Source organism: Blennius ocellaris (assembly GCF_963422515.1).
Source record: "Blennius ocellaris genome assembly, chromosome: 3".
In the NCBI taxonomy this organism is placed as follows: Eukaryota; Metazoa; Chordata; class Actinopteri; order Blenniiformes; family Blenniidae; genus Blennius; species Blennius ocellaris.
This window is the reverse complement of record NC_137652.1, coordinates 16507068-16531892: the sequence shown is the minus strand read 5'-3', so window position 1 is coordinate 16531892 and position 24825 is coordinate 16507068. Positions and strand designations below refer to the sequence as shown.

The following is a 24825-nucleotide window of genomic DNA, read 5'->3' as shown; positions in this document are numbered from 1 at the left end:
ATATTAAAACAGAACACGCAAATAAACTTATACATTCCTAAAGTCTAAGTGATTCAGAGTGACCCAAGATGAAACCAGAAAGATGCAAAGGAAACAGACTACAGAAAACGTAAAATTACAAAATAGAACCTCAAGGAGCATAAAGGTCTTAAAAAAAGACAAAAAAAAAATTAAATGTAAAGATAAAAAAAAAACACCTAAAAAAGAGACAAGATTGTCAATTGCATTACATATTTTGTCATTTTATTAAGGCATTTCATAAAATACAGAAGAGCCTCACAGCGTTGGCATAAGTGATGTATAGTTCGTTTGATAATACAGTCGGAGCGTACGAGTTTCTAAAATAAGCTGGATTCAACCTTTCGGGACTTGCATGTTGATACAGACCTCTTCTACTGCACAGGAGGCTACAATACAATGACCCCACCACCCATGACGTGTAAAACCAGCGAGAGGATACATAAACGGTCTCAGATCCAGTTACCCTAACATTTTCACCAATATCATTGGAGTGCTTTGAAACATATTTCCACTTGTGCCCGTTCTGTTTGAGTTGGCATTGAACCATTTTGGTTGAGGTAATGACAGTGAAGAGAAAGTTACAATACAGTAGCGGTGCAGATTCTTATCGATACCACTGAACGTGAAGTGTGTTTTCCCCAACTTCAGCAAAACATCTGTGTGCAAAAAAAAGCTTTAAATGATGTGATTTGTGTCCCAAAGAACAATCAGCACATGAACCTCAAGCCAGAGCAAATTTATACTCCAATTCCTTATTATAAGAGCAATATTTTATGACATGATATACCATTCAGTAGAAAATTGGAGCTAGAAAAGTATTTGTAGAAGAAAAAGAAAGAAAAAAAAAAGACTACATTCACTGACAATGAGGATTTGGCCAAATACAGATTTGCATGGACAATGTGAATATAAGGCAAAAAAACAACAACTAAAAACCCATTTGATTTGCTGCACAGCCGACTTATTGCTTTATTTGCATTTTGACAGTGGTCATGAAGTTGGTTCTCTTTTTCTCCCCGTTCTCAGCGCTCACTCAGCAGCCGGCTCCGGCTCGGCCTCCACCGACACCTCCACGTCTTCATCGCTCTCCAGGCCGCTGCGATTCACGGTCCGCTTGTAGCTGTAAGGCAGTCCAGTCCTGGAACAAGTTAAAACAAGAGGTGAGAGACGTGTTGAAGGTTTCCAAAATCACGTTCGCCATGTCGTCACTTGGACTTCATGTAGCAACTCAAAAGGTCATGATTTAGAAGAAAGGAACCTTCTATATTTAATACAACCTCATCAGCAAACCACACAAAAGTCATAAGTACATTTTTAAATGTCAAGCGCCGAGATTTGAGGAAAGTTGAGTTTCACCGTTTTTGCAGTTGTGGTCTGAGCTGAGGTCATATGAGCTTAAGTACTTGCAACAGAGTGAAAAAGTGCTTTCTAAAGCAGTTTGCATGTCTGAGCATTGGTGCTCGGACATTTTTAAGTCTGAACCCAATGGAGTAAACCAAGGACGGCAAAGTGTGGCATTGAAAACGAGGTTTTTGTGACTTTCACAATCCTCAAAGTGCCAAAATTTAAAACAAACTGATTAATGTGAAATTCATAGCAAGAACTGAATTAAATGAAAACTGTACATCCATGAATCATATTTGCACAAAGGTGTGCATGTGATTAGAACACCTTAAACTATTTTCTCCTTCATGCTCACATGAAACCAGCCTATAAAGAGTCCAGAGTGCATGAAACCCAATATCCTTCCAATCGACTTGATAACAGTAGCTCATACTCCTTTTGGATACTCGTGTTTGACGTCTTTACCTCAGCTTGCTCTTCAGAGTGCTGACTTCACGGTTCATGGAGTCTGCCGACTCGGTGGCATCGTCCAGCTCCCTCTGCAGCTTCCTGCGGTAGGCGTTGGCCCTCGTCAGCTCCTCCTCCGTCTCTTCAAGCTGACGTTTCAGCTGACGCATCCGGCTGTTCGTCTTATCCGCCTGCACACACACACGCATCTCTCAGCATACAAGCAGGGATGCATCTTTATATAGCGATCCAACTGAACTCAGGGTGGTCTATGTTGTTTTGTCGTTGGCCCACCTCCCCATCATCGGGCAAACAAAGCTTTAATGAGCCATAAACAACATTCACAAGATCTTACAATCCAGAAAAATCCACCCCAAACAACAAGCAGACATTCAGTGCCCTCTCGTCATCCGTTTTTCTCAAGCAAGTCACAACAACAAGCCCTGATGCTCATTTTAATGATAAGGGGGGGAAAAAAGGGGGTGTATTAACAATGCGAGTCAGTTCTTCAGGTTAAAAAAAAAAGCGTAGTTGATATAAATAGTTTTGTTTTTATACTTTGGAAGAAAAACATACCACATTCAGAAATGCATTCGAGGTTTCTCTTAAAGTGAAACCTATCCAAGACTGAATCTATTATGTAAAACAATGTGGTGAATCTGTACTGCAGTGTAAGAGGAGTATTTACTCATATTCAAGCCCATATTAGAGCCCACAATCGAAATCCGTTTACAAAAAACCCCAGGACAGGTTGAAACTGCAGGGAGACTTCCTCTGGCCTTCCATTTGTGAGTATTTCAGATCTCGGGAGCTCACGTTTACATGCGTGCATATTTTGGTTCAGGGTCATAGTAGATGCTGACCTGGTCTTTGTATTGCTCCGTGTTGCGCCTCTCATCGTCAACCTGCAGCAGCACCTCTTTCAGTTTCTTCTCCGTTCGTCTGGCCAGCCTGGAGGCCTGCTGACGCTCCCTGAAATCAGCAGCAGAGATACAAGTTACAAAACCCAATGAGCCACACTTCTTATGACGGAAACCAAACTTTCCTGAGGGGATGAGGTAATCTGTGCGCGGTGTAGAATTTAGAAGCAAACCACTGTCCCGTCCACGTCACTCACTTTGACTCCACGTCGAGTTGCTCCTCCAGCTGAACGATCTTGGCCTCCAGGGTGGCGATGGTGGACTTGTACTTGGACTTGATGGTCCCCTCCAGCTCCTGCTGCTTCAGCTTGAGCTCTTTGTTCTGCCGGTCCAGGTGCGAACGCGCCCCCTCCAGGCGCTGGGAGGTGCTGCGCTCCGACGACAGCTCGGTGGTCAGCTGCTCCGACTGAAGTGGAACACAGGCGAGGGTTTCACAGGATGAAGAGCAGTGACGAGCAGAGATATTGGGTCTATACTGTTAACATTGCTCCATTCATACCTGCAGTGTGGCTCTCTTCAGACGATCATTGACCATCTCTGTGTTGAGCTGCTCTTCTTCCAGATCCTCCTCCAGCTGGGCGATGCGAGCCTCCAGCCGTCTCTTCTCATCCGTCAGCTGAGAACTAAACAGAAAACGGTTGATTCATTCAAGCATGGAAAACATTCAACTGCAAAGGCCGACCATGCATTTAAATGACGAATGGTAGAATTACTACAGTACAAATCATCAGCATCAAGATATCGCCGTCATACTTCTTTGTGTTGCTGCTGTTAAGTTCATCCTGAATTTCATCTCTCTCCATCTGAATTTGCCGCTTGAGTCTTTCTGCAGTAGCCAGATCCTGGAGGACGCAAAAAAAATAACCAAGTTCATTAACAAGCGTGATACTAAAGAGGACGTCAACGTACTTTCTATAAACGCAAAGTATGAAAGAAAAGTACTTCAATTCCCCGCCCGAGATCTATATATGCAAATATACTTTTATCAGACTATTTCTTTTTACAATACATTTAAGTTTTCACATAAAAAGGTTTCATCCAGAGGAATACTAAAGTCAGTCGGTGTTCACATACCTCCTGCACATGCAGGTTGTCTGCCTCCAGAGCCTTGAGCTTCCTCTCGGTCTCCTTGGCCGCGTTGACGGCTTCATCTCTGGACAAACGAAGCTCGTCCAGCTCCCTCATCAGCTCTTTCATCTGAGCCTGCAGATATCGGTGTTAAGACAGTTTGCTTTCCCAAACAAACTATTTCATGTGAACCAATAAATGCATGACTATAATCACATAACCGAAGCAATACAACCAACTTTAGTTATGACAACTGTCTGAAATGCAGTTTGTCAAGTATATCAAAAAGACTTTTCCATTCAATGTTGGTTACAACATTAGAAATATTCAAATGATGAAGACATTGTTTGTTCCCATGCAGTTTCTGTTTGCCTAGTTCAATCGCTGGTTTGACTGTAAAATCTACGCTACGTCAGAACCAAAATTACTGCAGCATATACACAGTTTTGTTTTGTTGTTTTTTTTTAAACAGGCTTTACCTGGAGTTTCTTCAGCTGTTTGAGGGCCTCATCGCGTCCCTTGTTGGCAGCATCGATCTGGACTTCAAGCTCGGCCAGGTCCATCTCCAGTTTCTTCTTGGACGAGAGAGCCTGGCTGCGCTGCCTGCGCTCATCCTCAAGCTCAACCTCCATCTCCCGCACCTGTGCAGTAAAATGGTTTATTTCAACGTTTTCACGCAGCCATTTAAATACAAACCTTGAGTGAAATTGAGGATTAAAAAAAAAAAAAAAATCCTATATTCAGAAGTGTTTGCCGTCACACCTGTTTGACGAGCTGCTTTCGCCGTTCCTCCCCCTGCTCGTCTCTGGCCTGCAGGTCTCTGTCAAACTGGGCCTTCATGGCCTGCATGTTGACCTCCAGACGCAGTTTAGCGTCTTCTGTGGCCTGCAGCTCGTCCTCCAGCTCCTCCAGCTGAGTCCTCATCTCCTCCAGCTGCTGGTCCATGGCACGCTTCGATCTCTCCAGCTCATGAACCTGCAGAGGTCAAGAATCTTAAACGCTCTTTATTGCCACCTGGTTTGTCCTTCAACTGTGAGGAGTGTCGTTCTTACACTTTTGCCAACGTCGTCCTTGGAGGAGACCAAGTCCTCCATTTCGGCTTTGAGCGTTTTGTTGGTGCGGTCCAGCTCGTCCTTCAGGTCCATCATGGATTCCAGCTCGTGGGCCAGATTCAGAGCCCGCGTTTCCTTCTCTCTGGCCTCGGCCTCAGCCTTGTCACGCTCGTCGGCGTACTGACTGGAAATGGTTTTCTCCTCTGCCAGCATCTGACGACAAAAAGGGGAAATGAATGAAAATGCATTTGCCATTTTTCACTCACCATCATCGTGATTCTGCAAGTGGACGATTGTGAAAGTTTTGTGGCCGAGTCACTTTTTTTAAATGGGCTGTGGGCCGCATACCTTTATTTTATTTTTTTTACAGCACAAAAGTTTGTCTTAATGTTAACCTATTGGTTAATTTAATAGTAGCAAGACTGAAATGCAGTTTCAAATAAACTGACATTTTCCAAAAACATCTGTTGATCTACAACTTTAACAGTTTAGTGAAAATCAGAACAACTGATTGTGGTTTTGGCAAGAGATCCTTCCTGCAACATAATTTGGTAGGAAAAAAAAGCGAGCTATTTTCAGCCTTTGGTTTATACCGGACAACTGAGGAGTCTTCAAACTGCTGACCTGATCAAACTTCTTCTGCTTCCTCTCCAGGTTTGAGACAATCTGCCTCAGCTGGTCCTGGTCCACCATCATGTCGTCAAGCTCCTGTTGTAAACGGGTCTTGGTTTTTTCCAGTTTGTCGTAGGCCGCCGTCTTCTCCTCTAGCTGCAGTGTGATGTTGTCCATTTCCCGCTGGACCTTCTTGCGGGTCTCCTCGGTTTCCTCTCGAGATATGGTCTCCTGCTCCACCAGCTTCTTCTGCTCTGCCAGCTGGAGACCGGAATGAAAACAAGACTTGTGTTACAGTATCAATTAATGGGCATTAACTTAAATTCTGAGAAATGTTTGACTCTTGGTAGATCAGTGATATCAACCGCAAAGGAGGGTTTTCTTCCCTTTTCGCTGAAATTGTCCAGCCTCGTCTCCACACGTCTGTCATTAGTTTAAGGGTTCACTGTTTTTCCTTTACTTTAACAATTGAGCAGTGATTATTCCTGATCTGCTGGGCTGTTCCTTCCCATATTTCCAGTAAAGTGTCCAGAAAGGCTCCATTGTTTATTACCGTCATGGACCGAATCAAGATGAATCTTCAACGTTTAAAATCTTAGGATGCAGTTTCAACCCGAGAGAATAAAGCAGAATATTTTGTTGTGCCTAAAACTACAAATGATATGCGACAACCTGTGTTTTGCCACGTTCAATTAGCATCTGACCAGAGTTCTTCAGTGTGAAAGGGTGGCAGTTATTTGCGCGAATAATGCCTTGTGATATGAGTCAAATTAATAGACCTTAAACAAATTTATTTATTTTTTGTCAAAGCTCCACGACTCACTGAAAACAAACCAGCGACACACATTCTGATCATCAATCGCCGTACGAGAGAACAGTTTATGAGTCACTCTACCAGGAGATTTAAAAAAATAAGGAATGAATTACTTTCTTCCAAGCATGACACTGGGGACTGACCTGAGCCTGCAGGGAGGCAACCTGCTTCTCCACATTCTTCTTGCTCTCCTCCTCTTCCTCCAGCATCTCCCGCAGGTTGTTCTGCTCGTCCTCCAGCTGCCTGAGGCGACTCGACAGCCCGAGCTTCTGACGATTCTCCTCTTCGAGCAACTCCTGCAGATCAGTGAGACAAATACAGTTCAACCCCGTGTATATTAAAGTGAAGAAACCTTTATGATGCAAAAAGGGTGTTCACTCGGTCATTAATCATCTTTTTTTTTTTTTATTTGAAATAACTGCTGATGTATGCTGAAGATGTTAATATTTTGCATTAGTTTTACCTGGGCGTAGCAAAACGGCAACAAAAAAATCTGTAGCAATTCATATCTGACCGAACTTTTGCATTGTAGAATATAGATTCTTTAAAGAGACATAAAAATGCGGGTTTCATTTAAAAAAAAAAAACAGAATTACATTTTGATGAACTCTGTCAATTCAGTGCAGTGACTCAAGATTTATATCCACCAGGTAATAATGACATAACATTACAAATAAGCACATGTGTTTTCGTACCTGCGAATCCTGCAGCTGAGACTCAACAGAAGAAAGGTCCTTGCTGGATTTGATGTTTTTGCCGTCGGCTTCACTCAGAAGGATGTTTGCATTCTCCAACTCTTTCTAGAAAAGAACCACGACACCATATTTAATCATGGTCTCCCCCTTCACACATTTGTTCATATGCTTTAATCCATCCAACTCGGAAACCACCTCATCCGTACCTGCATCTTGGCGGTCTTCGCATCCAGGTCCTGCCTCTGTCTCTCACTTTCCTCATGTTTGATCTGCAGCTCTTGAAGCTGAGATTCAGCCTTCTTGCGCCGGTGCTCAGAGTCGCTTTTGCCTTTTGTCAGAGTATCCAGCTCAATCTGCAGCTCGCTCAGCTGGCTCTCCAGGGCCTGCTTGGTTTTCTCCACAGACACTTTGCTCTGCAGCACCAAGACCGGAAACGTATTAGTAGTGTTGATCATATGTTTGGTGGGACCTTTTGCTCCATCTACCTGCATTAAATTACCTTTTTGGCTTGCTCCAGCTGCTCATTGATCTCATCAAAGGCTTGCTTGTGTTTTTGCTTCATGTCATCCACCTGTTCCTCATGAAACTTGGCCTCTTCATCAAGCGTCTTTTTTAAATGAGCAACCTCCGTCTCCCTCTTGGACCTGGATTGACAAGAAAATAACGAATTTGCATGTTTACCCAGTGAGAGGTTTTAAGAATAATTTTGTTTTTCCAATAGCAGACGCCTTTTCACAAAAACAATCGAGTCTTCCAAAGCACTGTCGATACCTGAGCTCCTGCTGAGCTGCAGTGGAATCCAAAGTGTCCTCCAGCTCGGTCTTCAGAGCCTCCAGCTCCTCTCCCAGGTCCCTGCGGTGTTTCTCCGCCTTGGAGCGAGCCTGTCGCTCCAGCTCCAAGTCCTCCTGCAGCTCTGAGATCTGGGCCTCCAGTTCCCGGATTTTCTTCTGGGCTGTGTTTTTAGCTGCAGCCTCCTCCTCGATCCTGAAGAGAGGAGACTTTAGATACTGCAGATGCTGGGGAAACGAACTCTAAATTCTCACTGAAACTATATTGGATGTTAACCTGGCCAACGCAGTGAGGAGTTCCTCCTCCTTCTTGGCCAGCTGAGCTCGGAGTTCTGCGATCTGAGCCTGCAGGTCTGCGATCAGGTCACTGAGCTCAGTCGAGTCTCCCTCAAGTTTACGTCGATTCTTCTCCAACTCCTGACGCTGCTTCTCCTCTTTTCTTAGACGCTCTGTTTGCAGAGAAAATGTCAAAATCAACTTAAAAATGTATGGCAAATAAATTTTACAGTGATGTAAATATTTAAAAAAAGAAAAAGAACACTCACCCTCCAAGTCTGTGATCATGGCTTCATGCTTGTTCTTGAGTTTTTGCAAACTTTTGGACTTTTCTTCCTCCTCAGTCAAGTTGGTGGTAAACTCAGAGATCCTCTCCTCCAGCTGTTTCTTCTCCTAAAGGGCAGACATACAAACGGGTACAACACTGCTTACAATGCACTCGAGTTTAAACATGTCAGGGTTACGGAAATTGCTTTAGTCTCCATCATTGTTCTGCACAATAAAAACACTATGCGAGACCTTGTTTAGCTTGTTGTTGTGGTCGTCCAGCACCATGATGTCCTCTTCCATTTTCTTCAGCTTTGCGTCCGTTGTGACCTTCTCCATCTGAAGCTTTTGCCTGGCACCTTCCTCTTCGTCCAGCTGCTGCTCCAGGTCCTATACTCATGATCAATTTACAATATTAAAGGCCAAGTGTACTATTAGTAAATACTTGACAAAGTCTGATCAGGACTTTACGGACAGTGATGTTTTGCTGCATCTTCTTCCTCTCCGTCTGCATCTGGGTGACTCGGTCCTCCTCTTCCTCAAGGCGAGACTCCAGGTCGTGCAGGATCTCCTCCAGCTCCTGCTTCCTGGTGGCCAGGCGGGACCTCATCTCCTCCGCCTCTGCACACAACTCCGCTTCTGCTTGGAGCTGCTCCTGAAGGGCCAGCTTCTCAACAGACAGCTGGCAGATTCAAAATAAGACCACGTTAAAGAGATTGTAGCTTTGATAGAATCGGTTCGTGCAAAGCGGTGAAAGGTTTCAGTTCCCTGTGACCCTTACCTGTTGCTGCTTGGCTTCAAACTCTCTGATCTGCTCCTCGGCCAGTAGCTGTCTCTCCTTCACCTTAATCAGCTCCTCTTCTTTCGCCACCATCTCTTCCTCCTGCCGGGTCACTTGCAGCAGAGGCTTCACCTACAGCGGCAACGTGAAAATCGGCTTTAATACAAGCACGTCTTTTCCACAAGTAAAGAATTTGAAAATTGAGAGCAAACTTGTAAAAATGAGCCACATAATTGATTCAAAAATGATTCCGAGCCGATGAAAATGCCAAAACACTTACTGACCACTGCAGTGGCTGGATAAATTGTTAAAGTTTTATAATCATTCACAGCATGAATTCATCAATCAGAACATGGATACAAATTTTCTAATTTAAATGATCATTAGAACTGCATGCAAGGATAAAATGTAATAATTTAAAGAGTTTTGCATGAATGTTGTTGAACTTGTATGCTGTACATCACACCGAGAACCAGAACGTGGCTCTTCAGTTGCTTATTCCAGCGTTAAACTGTAGAGTCAACTAGATTTTTGGCCAAATACAATTTCTGCCACAACGAGAAATCAACACTCAAGGTTAAGCCTGATGGGCAATACATTAATAAGGTGTTATTAATCGCTTAGCAATGACCGTTCTGTTGCACACTTTATTTATGGGAAGTGGACATGTAGACTGATGAAATGGAGCAGATCTTCCTGTAATCTTAAGATTTTATTCGTCTAAATGTTAAAACAATTAGCAACCATAACGCTGATCAGATGATCCTGAACTGCAGAGCGCAACGTGACGGAAAGCTGGTTTAACGCGACTTGTCCGGGTGTTTCATCTTTGTTTGAAAACATGACTTTGACCAACTTTACTACCTTTGTTTCCTACCTTAGTGAAAAGTCTCCACCACTGCCAGTTCCTGAGTTTGAGGTAAGCTACACAGTTTCTCTGGATCACTTTCATGGCTGTCAGTTGCTGCTGTCTCTTGGCAAAGGCTCTGAAGTACAAAAAAAAAAAAATTCACTCAGTGCAAAGATTTACACACTTCAAGTGAGAAAATACTTGTATATGCTGCATTTTAAGCCGTTGATTGGTCACACGCAGACATTTTGAATGACAAGCTGGTCCGGCATACTTGCGAGCCACATATCCTCTGCACCAGGCCTGGAAGCTGATGATGACATCTGTGATCTTCATGTCTCTCTCCTCCTCCAGGTGGGCCAGGACTCCGGCTCTGAAGAACACTTTACTTTGGCCGATACGGTAAAGATTTGGGTCGAGCTCGAGAGCTTTGATCTGACATGGGAGGGAGAAAAAAAAAAAAAAAAAGTCAGTGACGCATGAAGGGGAAAAAATTAAACTAGAGGCAAGATGACCTGCTGCAGAGCTCCTGAATTGTTTGTTCTTACCATGAGCACGCAGGCTTGTTTGCCATCCATGAAGCCCTTGGGGATTGCATTAGGAGTGAGGATTTCATATCTGAGAGATCAAAAAGCAAAATTATACGAGTAGAAGGGCTCATCTTTGACATTGAATGTGCAAATTTTTTTCATTTTAATTCGGCCTTAGCTGCATTTTAAATACATCTGCTCTTGTTCGTTACCTCTGTCTGAACTCCTGGAAGACTATTCGGTTTGGGAAGCCCTGTCTGCAGATACGAATCCCTTCCAAGACCCCGTTACACCGAAGCTGGTCCAGGACTAGGTGAGGCTCCAGTTTTCCAGCCTGGCGGGAAAAATAAGGGACACAGTTATGAAAAAAAAAAAAAGTCCTTTGAATGACTTTCCCTTTGAAATCCACAGTTTGATATTGAAAAAGGAAAAAGTGGTCTTGCTGAACAAAATCTTTTTAGAACACTTTCACTGGGTTGCTGCAATCAAAACTAACACTTTCTTGGCAGACCTTCAAATCCTCAACAGTGAAATAAATGTAATTTACCTGACCAAAACTAGAAAAGCTATATTGAAATATTTCCTTGAAATTAATTTGTGAATATAAACATTGGTAAGACGAGACGTTTTTAGGAATTTCCTCCCATCGTTGAATATTCGCTTCCCTCCAGCTGCTTTACAGATAAATACGGTAAATGCAAACGTTTTTTTTCCCCCCCATACCTTCTTTTCGTGGTTGGGGATGATGCAGCGGACAAAGTTCGGGTTGGTATTTCGGAGCGTGGCCATGAGGTTTCCCAGCTGCTCCTTGTAGAGCTGGCCGACGGTGCGAAACATCCCTTTACGGGTCTTGAACGCACCGTGCATGGAGTCCGACATTCCCGCCACTTTATCCAGGCCGACGATGCGGTCCACTGTGCAACACAGAGGTCAGCAAATATTCTAGGCCATTTCATACAAAAACTCTGTCATAGTGAAGAAATGTTCTGCTGAATCAAACCAAGGATGAAAACATCAGCATCTTACAAATAAAGACAAAAAAAAATAAACCATGTTGGACGTGACTTACTGTCCCTCCACAGGTCGGCTGTGAACTTGTCAGTGGACTGGTTGAGTAAAGTGGCAACACACTCATTCAGAGGGTCCATGTTTTTCAGCAACCAGTCAACAGCTTTGTAGTCCACCTGCAGCAGGAGCAACACAGCAATCAGTTTTAGCTGCAACTTTCTAGTCCCTCATCGTGTTGCTTCAAAAAAGAGTCGTCCAGAGGACCAAGACGCCCCAAATCAACTCTTAACGGGGGACTTTATAATTATTTACTATATTTTAATTTTTTTGCATCTTTGAATTGCACGGTACTGCTGAGATGCCAGATATGTTATTTTTGTTCTTGCATTGATGTGCATTTATTCAAATACAAATGCCCAAAGAAAAAGAAATCTTTCTTGGACGGCCTCATTCATAAGACTATGTTATACAGCTTTTCAACACTTTCACATTGAATACAGCATTTTTGGACCAAAGTCGATAGCCTCAGGGCACATTTACACGTACCCGGATTTTTACAAAAACCAATATCATTGTTGCAACAGGTTAAGGAAAATTTACTCAATTTAGTGAGCAAATGTGAAAAATTTTTTTTATTGAAAATGTCATCCAACATTTAGCTTCCATTCAATGAAGTTAAAGTATTCTCTCTCTCTTCAGGCAGTTAAACTAATTACCTTATTAAGTACTCCCCTACATTGATAATTGCCAATAGTTGTTTTTTTTAAGCAGTCTACATTTTCTAAAATTATTGATAAGAATTTACACAAAAGCCAGTTTATTCCACATGGAGATGTAGAGGTGATTAACCCCACCAGAATTTAGCTTTGTCACTCTAGAAATGGAGATTGGATATTCTCAGAACAATTTAACTTGCTTCTGTAGTGATGGAATCATATTGATCATATGCGTGTGCATTACGTCAAATATTAAACTTGCCAAAAAAGGCCAAAGCATATTTTTCCTGATAGAAATCAGTTTCTCAAGGACAAACCATAACGTCAATCGTACTCTTTATCATTCACTGAAGACACAGTAACTGTTGTCCCTTTCTAAATATTAAAGGTCACACACCTCACATGGAAAATGAGACAGAAATACAAAGTATTCGGACCTTTCCTGCGTAGTGCATGATGCAGAAATCAGCCTCGTCCTTGAAACTCTTTGGTTTCTGGAACTTGGGGTGGGTTCCCTGCTCCTGGACCACCTTCTCCACAAAGGTCTTGTCCGTGGCTTTGGGGAACCAGCACTCTTCATCCAGCAGAGCCAGGATGCCTGGAGGTCCGGCCTGTGAAGAGCAAACGGCATGAGGACACGTCGGCGTGCGGCTCGGGGTCAAATAATGAGCTTCAACTTGTTTGGCACGGCAGTTTGTTGCAGAATAAACAAGCGGAAACGCCTGCAGGCGGGTTGCAACCAACAATCAAAATGCATGAGTTACTTCAGGTGAAGACTGAGGAGGAACAACAACAAAAAAAAAAGCAACATACAGGCTTTTCAATGAGTTCGATGCAGGGCTGCAGATCCAGGCCGAAGTCGATGAAGCTCCACTCGATGCCCTCCCTCTGGTACTCCTCCTGCTCCAGGATGAACATGGTGTGGTTGAAGAGCTGCTGCAGCTTCTCGTTGGTGTAGTTGATACACAGCTGCTCGAAGGAGTTCAGCTGCAGGAGGGGAAGTGAATATTAATAGATCACTTCATGGTAAAAGCTGGTCCTTTAAAGTATCAAATTCAAAAGAGAGGCCTCCTGCCAGGCTTCTGCAACATTTAATGACAACCCAGTCATTGCAATAAGCTTATTTGAGTAAAAAGACTTCGAAATCCTACAGGGTAACTGAACTCAGAAATATCGACCAATAAGATGCAGCATTTATCCGACTCTTGTAGACATTTGGCACTCGAGTGTTATTTGTGCTGCCCCACCCACACGTGCAGTGGTTACACAACATGCTTTAATGTCTCAGCCACAAAAGGATCTTGAACATGTTTAAATAAGGCCTCCCTGAGGGACCGTTAGAACTACGCAACTACAAAGGAAAGCCAATGTTTCATTTTCAGACAGGAGGTTATTTTCACAATGCACTGACTTCACATGTCAAAGTGGACGGCTCACCTCAAAGATCTCAAACCCAGCGATGTCTAGGATGCCGATGAAGGAGGCGCCCTGTCTCTTGGTTTTGTCCAGGGCCTTGTTGATTCTCATGACCAACCAGCGAAACATCCTCTCGTAAGACGCTTTGGCCAGAGCCTCCACGGCGAACTCGGCCTGCTCCTGGGTCTGAGCCTTCTGGACGTAGTCTCTGCCCACCTGGAAACAAGCGTGCGACACATTCACTGCATGAAACATGACTTGCAGAATGCTTTTTATGCAAAGTTGTGACTCAAAAGAAACACACGAAAAGGTCTTCGAATGGCTGAAATGAGAGTATTGTGCTCCACGCAGAAGTTGCACACCTTGATTCTGGGCGACAGAATGGCTCGTGTGAAATCCGTCACATTGATGCTCAGCAGATGACACACTTTCTGTGCAGCTGTGGAGGTGAAAACATGATGCAAACGCTGATGAACACTGGGAGAGCGGCAGCATCCAGGAAGTAAAGAGGACGACCGAGACGGTGGCGTGGAGGAGTGTACCAGTGTCGTCGGGCATGGACGCCTGGTCGGAGTGACGCTCCTTCTTGAAGGTCATGTTCCCCAGCTGCAGCACAGCGGACACCACCTTCAGCAGACCTGAGTGGGAGAGAGGGACGCTTTACAACTCACTGGTTTAAACACAGAGAACTATAAGTTGGCGCACATTTGAGAAATCTGATTTGATACCCTTATGTGTAATTAAAACGTCCGTTTTGTGTGCTTTACTCTTTAGACAATTTTAAATTCTAAAAGTAGAATGAAAAAAGATCAAGCACGAAACCCGAAAAGTGGATTTTATTCATTGATGTCCATATGTCACGATCAGAATATATACCATTATAATTACACAAGTCAGAATTCAGCCAAATCCGTCTCAACTTCTTCGCTGAAGTCATTAACGTTCTCAGAAAAGAATCGAATGCTTATTGAAAGCCAGTTCCTCAGCCTTCTGAACTTTGTTTGACATGAAATAGTGTCCTATAAATTCCAACATTTGTTTCATCAACATCTGTGCAAAATGAAAGCAAGTATATTAATTTACTTTAAGGCAATTTAGTGCGTTTGTCACAAATGCAAAGTTATTTTGTAACATTCTTTCCAAGTCAAATAATCACGTTGAATGAATTTGTCTTCCGTTTGACAAAGTTAAGAAAAAGAAAGTTACCTATTCTTTCCTCCTCCGGGATGCTCATGATCTGAAAGGCCTCCATAGTTTCAGTGAACAGGTCTTTGTCCTGCTGCCCGGGAATCGTCACGTTTCCATTGGACAGGAAGCGATACTTGCTGTAATCTTCCAGACACAACTCAGCTGGAGGAGGAGAAACGATTGATTATAAAATTTGATTTATAGAAGACATCCCGTAAACAAATCTGACTCAGTTTGACTGAAATTTCTCAATTCAAACCCTCGAATAAAATCTTAAAGACGGATTATGTTCAGCCATCAATGCAAACTGCGCTGCGCCTTTCATTAAGTGTTGTAAGGAATCGGTGCTCACAGCGCAGCTTGTCTCCTGCGCCGGTCAACATGTAGTAGAAGATGTGGAAGCTCCTCTCCTCTTTCGCTTGTCTGATGGCTCGAGACTTCTCCAGCAGATCTGACGGCATTTCAGTCAAGGAGAAAAACATGGAGCAACCACACAGACACACCTTACGATCGGACCAAATGAAAATTGGCCAGGTTTGACGAGAGCATCACCTACAATTTGCATGAATTTGGAGCAGAGTTGTCGAATGGAAATATTCAGCAAGCGTCAGTCTTCATGCAAATTTTGTGAAATAAATGTGGTTTGAGTTCAAAAATAATATCTTTGTAAACATGCCGGGGGGGGCCTTATATGCATTTTAGTAAATATGCAAAACAAACTTAGTGCGCCATCTCTGTGGCCACTGGGCAGATAAAATCATGGCACCAAGAAATGGATCTAAAAAGGATGCAAGTTTCGATGTTGGCTCCAACGATGTATCCATTCACGTCAAAGTTGATCCTGATAAACTTTCCCTAAAAAAAGAAAAACATGAATAATATCCACATGCAAAAACAACTTAATATTTACAGATGTGGGCGTGACGCAAACAAAGGACGCATGGTTGGGGGGGGGGGGGGGGGCAGAAATATGAATGAACTACAAATGCAATCAAACATGAAGGCAGACAAACTCAAACTTATTCATAGGACTGAATATGTTAGAAAGGTAAAATGTCCAACAATAGGGGTAGTTGTTAACAAGCAGCTCAGCTTACAGAGTTGTGTCAGTTCCTTATCAGGACACTGAGGGATGCCAATGACATGCATCGTGATACAAGCACAAAACCGAGATCTCTGTATCGCAAGCAACTTCAGAGTCCAGGATTATTGTCAGGCTCCCCTTTTAAAAGGTCTGCACAAGTTGGAAAATGCTCTAATGTTTTAAAAGACCTGCGTGTCTGCCTCAAGTTATAATATGTGGTTACACATCACATAACACTTAAAGAACTGGGGTGTTAATAACTGTGTCGATGAGGTGATTGAGTCTCAATGTCAGGTCCAATATGGAGCCACTATGGAGCCTTGCATTATCTGACAACTTGGTTCATGTAAAGAAGCCCAGATTTCTTACAAATCGGGAGGAGTTGTCGTTTTTGACGGTCTTTGCGTTGCCGAAGGCCTCCAGGATGGGGTTGGCCTGCAGCAGCTGCTTCTCCAGTTCCCCCTGACAAAGAAACAAAGTATTAGACTCCAATAGCACTTTGCTGTGACACCCAGAAGGAGCCCGGTTAAGCAAGCACAACTGGAAATCATGCACTTTCTTGAAGCACTGCAGATCTGTCGTTACTGGAGACTACGTATGTGCAAGGACTTGTCAGCCCATTAAAAACGATTCCGGCTGCAAAACGCACAAAAGGAGGACCTGAGGGGATGTTATCGTTGCCCAACGAGCCAGACGCACAAGCAAAAACTGACTCCTGCACATTCCTGCACACATTCCCGCAGCACAGCAAGCCCACTCAAGCACAAAACCCTGCAAGGTCGACCGTCTATGCAGGCACAAACAAGACAATACAAGAAGCAGGCAGGCCGGCCAAGATACCCCAAAAACAAATGCAACAGTGCCAATGTCCCATCAGCAACAATAAGCTAGCAACATTACACAACAATGACATTTCAAGACTGGGGGGGGGGGGGGGGCAACCCGTCACCTGATCAAGCTCTGGAAAGAGCCACAAACACACTCTGATCAAGTTACGCCTCAGCTGTGAAAATCTCTTTTCGTTCCCCCAAGCCAGACAAAGATGGCTGGAAAACCCGTTTTTATGAAAATATTTAACTCCTGTAACATTAGTGTAGAGTAAATAATACTGTGCGTTCAGGAAGTTCTCTTTCCCCATGGAGGTGCATCTTTTTTTGTTTGTTTGTTAATTATAACCATAAATGTGAAACTAAAGTCAGGAGATGACGAGTTTAGCTTAAGCATAAACACTGGGAATGATCAGAAGAGGAGATTACTCGCTTGGGTGTGTCTTAAAAAAAAAAAATAGGGGGGGGGGTTTAAAGAACCTTGAGTGAAAATGACTTGCGATTTCATGAGGATTGAGGCAGCCGCCTGGTTTGTACACTTGTGCACAGATTAAACGAACGAGACACAACATGTTGGCTTTAAAAGTTCAACTGGGTGGAGTTTGTTCTTTTGAGAGCTGGACCAGCCATTTTTGCCCACTAGTGCACAGACACGAGTTCCATCTTTACATCGCAAAAACACTTAGCCGTGTACAAATAATCAGGACGACATTCCCTGTAGTGCCCAGACAAGCTGAACTAAATACTTTGTTAGTAGTGTAGTATGGACACAGAGATCAACTCACATGTGACAACACAGCGCTGCCCTGTAAGAAGAGGTAAAAGAATTCAAATGAATACAATTCAGCACAACTGAACATCACACAAATTGCATAACTGCAGATGAAACCTGGTGTCACCCACTGGATCACAGAGGTGATTCATGAAATCTTTCCTGTTGGGTCTTGCACAGTAACCTACATTTAAATGTGACAACATACAGTCTGAATTTTGCTTCGTTTTTAGTGAAAGCTGAGGTGAGGCAGGCACGTCGGGGCCTGAACCAGGAATGCTCTGTGGTCTCGGTACACTACATCGTACCGATGGACTAATGTGGAAATCATAAACAGGAAAAAAATAAAAAATACAGGGGCGCGTCCCCCTCTTGGATTTTACAGTCAGCAGAACAACAAAGATAAATTGTGAAAAGAAAGATACCCTTACTAACCTGATCTTTCTTGGACTTGAATGACGAGGCGACGTGTGCAAGGTACTGAATGACTTTCTTTGTATTTTCCGTTTTTCCTGCTCCCGACTCGCCACTGTACAAAACCAGGATTTCATACAAACATACAAAAAAAGATTTCACAACTCAAATGCATCAACAGTCGAGTGTTTAAGAAGAAAAAGTTAAGGGTTTACTTCAATCAGCAATAATAGTTCATCTTGAATCAGTTCCAATAGTGACTCGTAGCGTCACGAGCACAGAGTGCAAGGATTTCCTTTACTTTCAAACTCCAGATTATATTAGTCATTTTTAATATGATCCAAATGGATTTAAGTAACCAAGTCTAACTCCATCAAAAACAGTCAGTTAATGAGACAATGCCCAAATTTCAAGCAATCAAAACCAAAACAGCTAATCCAAACTTTCTCGACCCTCGGCCGTCTTGCAACACATTGCAAGATGGCACTGATTCCTACACACCAGGCCTTTTAGAAATGATGTTTTTAATCTTCAGTTTATTAAAGAAGAAGACGTACGTGCACAGAATGGACTGGTCCTCACGATCTGAAACACACAAACAGCTGGAGTGAAGATCAGTAATTTCAACACTGATGTGGTGTGATTGTACAACAGAATTGGGGGGAAAAAAAAAAAAAAATCATTTTGCCTATTCATTTACGATGCCTTAGTTTTGGGACCTACAGTACTTTAATGATATATTTTGGATAACATTAATGCTGAAGGATTTAGTCCTGATCACTGCAACACAAACACGACAGATACCCTGCATCATGCTCCTGTACGCCGTATCCGTGATGGCGTAGATGTGCGGGGGCATCTCGTGTCTCTTCTTGCCCTTGTACATGTTCACTATCTCCTCGGTGTAGATGGGCAGGTACTTGTATGGGTTGACCACCACGCAGAAAAGACCGGAGTACGTCTGAAAGAGACGGGAGCAGAAAACCAATCACAGAAATATCTGCAGGAATGGCAACGTTGAGATTTTTTGGTTTATTTACGCCGACTCTCCTCGTCGAGGAGGTCGCTTCACGCAAACTCACGTAGATGAGTCCGGAGTAATATCTCTCCTTGAGGTTGTGAAGCACGGAGGCCTCGTTCAGACAGGTGAGCTCTGCCATGTCCTCCACCTTGTTGAACTTGGGTGGATTCATCTTCTGGATGTCGTCCTTGTTGACCTTCACCTGACGGTGACGCAAATAAAGACGTGAACAAAATGTGACGGAAGGTGAAACTCATTCACACGAGAGGAGACCGGCACCTTCTTTCCATTGTCCGCCAGCTCCACCACACACTCGTCTCCCTGCTCCTCCTTGACGGAGCCGGCCTCGAAGCCCATCTTCTCGCTGGGGATCCACACCAGCTTCTTGGTGGCCCAGTCGGCCTGGGCCAGAGGGTTGCTTGCCGAGCTGCGGTCCCCATACAGGAACTTGTCTGCGTCCGTCATGGTCGCTATAAAAACATGGCACAAGAGCAGATTCAAAATATAAAGCCATGGAGAAACTCAGAACATGATTATTTATCAATTAACCTCCAAGAGTAAGCTTTTCGTTTGGGTTATTTATTGAGCAGGCGAACAAAATGTGTTTTGTGATGAGACAACATTTTTTGTCTCCACCTGTTGCAGTGTTGCTCCTGAAGCCTCGGCGGTGAATCGAACACCTCAAACAAGTCACACAGGACTCGCTTAGCAAATGTGCAAAGTATATTCAGGTCTACAGCGCTATGAAACCTCATCCTGCATGAAGTCATCTTTAATCATCTGTGGTTTCAACAGAGCAAGTGGAGTCCAGAGATGATGTGTCACTAAACATCTGCCACACACTATGGTGCTGATGGACTATCAAATTAGGATGGAGGTGTTCACACAGTAAAGCCTCGATTAAAAAAAAACAGAAAAAAATTCAAATAGAAAAACCACAAAAATACTATTAAACCTATTAACGTATATAGATTCATCTTCAATCAAAATCCTGAGACTTTGTTGGGAGAAGCTGTGTTGACATGCAGGGACACACCTTGTATTTCAGGTCGTACAGCAGCAACAGCTGATCAAATAAACTCATTCATATGAAGTCAAAAGGGGAAAAGTGGCACCCTTCATGTTGGATCTCCAGCGTCCAACCTGCTCATTTTAACTTTACACCAAAAGACGCAAACCACGCAGATGCTGGGTGGCAGAAGATGAAGTGCACCTTGTGTGCGTCGGTTTCACACGCAGGTTTGGGGTGGTGAAGTTCATGTTCAAAAAAACAGACCCCCTCCCCAAGTTCATTTTATTAAGCCAATCCTGCCCTTATAATCATCTTCAACACCGAGTTGACCGTGAAGCTGCTCAGGCGACGGCTCCTCACACAGTCAGGGATGTTGGTCTGGCAGAAGTCATACACCAAAGAGAATAAGTACTTTGCACTTCGGCTGAGCGACTAACAATCACCTCTCCCACCTGAGACTCAGTCAAGCAGCTGTCGGACAACCGCGTCCAAGTTACAGCTTAATGCATTCGGTTTACTGGGCGCCAGATGTGCACGAGATGAGTTCTTGGCGACATCTTCCTGCACCCCAAGGATGAGATGGTCGATATTAAAACTCTGCAGAGCAGCTGGAGCAACAAGGAGGAATACTGAAAGTGTTAGGACTTCCCTTCAACAGCAGGCAGATTTCAGAAGAACTTGACACACTGAAATAGACCGACTGGCCCCCGTCCAGCTGAACTCCCCCTATTCCTTCTACCTGTCCACCCTTTATTCCGTGTCTGACCCACATTCCTTCCTCACCAACTCATTACACAGAATTCCTTAAATTCCCCCCCCCCCCCCCCCCCCAACTCCTGCTCATTATTGATGACCTCCGATCACGTCTGGCGACTTCCTCCGGGGGTCAGAAATGTACAGCTCCGACAGACGGCATGGTTTTTCAGCATCTGTCTGAGTTAGGTGGAGGTTGAGGAGCAGGAATGTGGAGCAAGTCCAGGCAGAGAGAGAAATGTCATGACTCTCCCCCGCCACACCCTGAAGATACGCTTAGTGAAGAATTTCAATTATATAAAAAAAAAAAAATGCCTGAAGATTCAAAAAATTTAAAGATTAAAAATCGATTGTTTGGCTTCTGATGGCATTTCCATGTAGAACACAACAAGTGTAGACACAGACAAAGTCTAAACTGTGATGTGAATCATCCAGTTTTCAGATAAATATGTACTATTGTTTATTTTCAAAAGGAAAAGTGATCTGATACTACAATGAAGGTAGAAACTTGTTTTCTTTGACGTCTAATGTTTATTTTATACACACACGTGTGTGTATACATATATATAATAAAAGAGTCTGAAACATTTCAGTGGAGGAGCGACGTCCTCTGATAAAAGCAAAGCGAGTGCGGAGAGAGCTGGTGAGTGTTTATAGAGCGGGGGATAAAAGGATCAGTGCACAAGGTGTCATCTGTGTCTCTCTTAAGTTCATTATGTGCTCAGACTCTTGGAGATCAGCTGGGGAGAGGAAGAGGAACACACTGACGTTTCTATTACCGAGCTTTGAAGTCCTGCAGGACTGGGTCGGTACCGAACGCGAAGCCTGAGCATCTTGTGATAGTCGCATGCATTGCGGCTCTGCTGTTGAAGCTGCCTCATGGGCCAACTTCCTCGAGAAGTTACGCAAAGTCTGCCCGTGCACATTTGGACACCCTGTGGTTCACCATGACACCCTGAAAACCTCTGCCGAGGACAGGAGATGACCAGTCAGATCCTCCATTGTCTGCACGGGCAAATCTAATCCGGCCCTCTTCTGTTCTCCAGCACGTTCTCTGCAGCCTCTCAGCTCTCCCTTCCTGCTCTGGAACTGCCAGTCAATCCGATTTATCCAGGCTCTTACAAAAAAGCACGGCGCATGAGCCTCGCCATCTGTGGCCTGGCTGCCGAAACGCAGACATTCGAGTCAAAGTGTGAGCGAATCAACGGCTCACACCTGAAAACACTGAAGGCTTCAGGTGGAGCAAAGAGAAGAAGGGCGCCGCAACTCAACTCTGTGAGCAGGAGAGGTTAACGTCAAGTGGCTTCAGGAGGGCATTTCTGTTGCAACTTTGTGGTAAAAAAAAAAAAAAAAAAAGAGGAAGACAGCATTGAGATCAGTGAACATTTGACAGTTCATGTTTGGAAACATGCAACAGCTGAGAAATGCTTGTACAGATCCCAATCAGTCCTGGATTATCAACATCAGTGCCAGACAGTGACTGACTGCATGCCAAGTTTGTAGCCCGGGGGAGGACATGGCAGCAGGGTGTGTGTGTGTGTGTGTGTGTGTTGCTTGTTTTAAAGAAAAGCTCACCTCAAACTATCTAAAAAGATGCACCATGTCAAGAAAGATGACAAGAAGCGAACATCAAAATGGAAACAGTAAATACCAGAGATGAAAACATGAATTTTTCATAATGCGGGAAGGTCCTGTTTAACAGGTCCTGTTGCACATCCACTGTCACAATGCGTACTTCAAAAAAGGTCAACCGAAATTAAAAATAATCCTTTAAGCAAGCGCATTTAATGCAACTGTTAAACCAGACAACACAAGCTGGGTCTAAACAGAGCAGTGAATCGATATAAATTCATTAGTTCAAGAAGAAAGTGTGACAAGACCATGAATTTGACATTGCTGAGCATGACAGTGGACGTTTGTGTTAAAATAAATAAATAAATAATTTGATTTAAATTGCCAACAGTTTCTGGTTTAAAGCTCCTTGATGAGAAACACTTGGCCAGGTGAGGCACGCGGCTCTGCTCCAGCACAACTCAATCAAGTCGGTACACACTCGTTCCGTCTACCAGGTGGTCTCTTTCCACCTGCGGGAGGTGTTGCGCGGTCTCGAGGAGCCCCGGAGCAGAAACTCACCTGGTGTTCAGCCGCAGGCACTGGAGGTGAGCTGAGGGTCTGAGTCCGTGTCTGCAGCAGCTGCGGCTCCGCGCGACTGAAGGAGAGGCTGCAGAGAAACGAACAAGAAGAAGAAGAACGCGAGAGAGAGAGAGAAAAGTCCTCCGGCCGTCCAGCTGCTGAGGCGCGGCTCGCTCAGGATGGACGCTTCGCACCTTTTATCCGCCCTCTTTGACTTTTTTTTTTTTTTTTTTTTTTTTACAGGTGAGCTGGGAGCCACGCCCCCTTCCACCTCCTCCTCCTTCCGCGTGGAGTGCTGCGTTCAGGAGCTCCGAGTAAAAACACGGAGAAACGAGACAAACAATGAAAACACCTTTAAACAGTTTGAAAAATAAAATTCAAAAATACCCTGCCGTGTGTTGTGCTTTTCTGGTAATTTAACATTAATTGACACCTTTACAGATCGTATTGTCTGTGTTTGAAAGTCATCACCTGCTCTACTGCAAAAAAAATTGCATTTATTATAGTTTTTTTAATTATTAATTTTTCCCTGTCTTCCAATTTTTAACCTGCAATCAAAATCAAATGTAGAATTTTTTATTTATTGTCTGTTCACTTATTTGTATTGTTAATAAAGCTTTATAAATCATTTCACTTATTTAGTTTTAATTAGTCAAGAAAACGTTATTTGCTTTTCATTATTCACACCTATATTATTATTATTATTATTATTGAAGTATGCTGTTGATAATACAGCATGTTCATTGTTTGAATAAAGATCAATCATTTAGCGGAACAGCATATTTTTTGGAATATAAGTACAAGTATTTATTTTGTTGTGTTTAATATTTGAAATAAGCATATTTTGATGACATACAGGTTTTTAGCATTTTCAGGAAAATGTATCTTAAAAACCTACTTCTAATAGTAACTAGCTTACCAAAATTTGGACTGGGATTAGTCCAATTAAACTTGACAATATAACTCACGATATCCTTTATTCTAAAAGGTGTCAAAAGTTATGGAAAAGCTTTGTCTGCAGTGAATTATAGTTGAACAGAAAATGATGACTGTTGTTGTGGAAGAAGCAGAGCCTTGTCTGCACCTGAAACAGGAGCTGGGGTGTGGCACTCCTGGTGTGTGTGTGTGAGGAGGAAATGTGACGCTCACATTAGTTCACGCAGAGGGGACATTTATGAAAGACCGAGAGACTTTCTCTTTACAGTTTGATGGCGTCAGTAAGAGTTCAGTGTGTCTAAAACATGTAGATGGCAAATATTCAAACTAAAGAGAGTCTGAAGTAAAAAATAATAATAATAATACATGTAATTTACACTCACCTGACAATAAAATAAGGACAGATAAAGAAAAGAAAGGTAATCTTGGAGTCACAACAACACATCCCACACAAGGGGAAGCATTTACCTTTTACAGGTCTGCAGCCAATCAGCTTTTGCTTTAATTTCCTACCATATATGGGCAACAAGGGCAAGAGCAGAGAAAGAAAGAGATTTCCAGGAGAGGAGAGTGGTGAGGTGGAGGGAGGCGGTGTCTATTGTTTACTCCCCCCCCCCCCCCCCCCCCTCCCCAGTGGTGTAAAGTTTCTTTTGGAGGCCTGTGATTAGCCCAAGCTCGGGCCCTGCTGCTGCCTCACATGTGTCCCACATCAAAGATGAGCAGATAGAAAAGCAGCAGCATGTCGCAGCTTGAATGAAACACTGTGAGCTGTGTGCACTCACACCACCTCTGTGACGACTTTCCACTGCAGGCAATGAAATGCACACCCGGGATTAATGTTAATGCAATTGTTCAATGAAGTGGCAGATTAGTGGCTGAAAATAACAACAAACCCTTGAACGCATGAAGAGTTCATCTACTTGTCCGTTACATAATATTTCAGAAATAGATTTTACTGAACGGTATGTGCTTTATATGTGTATTATCTTAATGTGTTTTTGTTTCTTGTTTGAAAAGTAAAAAAAAAATACTTCAAGATGATTTGCAGGCAGCTGTTATAGCAACTCTACAAGAGCAGGA

At 43.4% G+C, this 24825-nt stretch overlaps 1 protein-coding gene across 1 annotated transcript; it reads right to left on the bottom strand.

Annotated features, from left to right (window-relative positions):
• Positions 1-256: 256 nt before the first annotated feature.
• On the bottom strand, positions 257-22943 carry LOC308147547 (myosin-9-like). The gene is made up of 43 exons (XM_080519759.1): positions 22810-22943; positions 19191-19381; positions 18973-19113; positions 18695-18851; positions 18448-18475; positions 17912-18005; positions 17490-17510; positions 16247-16339; positions 15585-15648; positions 15146-15244; positions 14812-14955; positions 14148-14243; positions 13968-14044; positions 13627-13821; positions 13003-13176; positions 12627-12800; positions 11535-11649; positions 11189-11379; positions 10678-10799; positions 10484-10553; positions 10210-10370; positions 9963-10071; positions 9086-9217; positions 8780-8986; positions 8557-8694; positions 8307-8430; positions 8039-8210; positions 7745-7957; positions 7473-7617; positions 7180-7386; positions 6974-7078; positions 6422-6574; positions 5477-5725; positions 4853-5065; positions 4563-4775; positions 4280-4441; positions 3807-3935; positions 3486-3574; positions 3232-3355; positions 2930-3138; positions 2676-2784; positions 1831-2003; positions 257-1159 (listed from the first exon to the last, which is right to left on the bottom strand). The coding sequence occupies exons 2-43, from the start codon at positions 19374-19376 to the stop codon at positions 1051-1053; spliced, it is 5886 nt and encodes a 1961-aa protein (XP_080375885.1). The 5' UTR covers positions 19377-19381; positions 22810-22943; the 3' UTR covers positions 257-1050.
• Positions 22944-24825: the final 1882 nt, after the last annotated feature.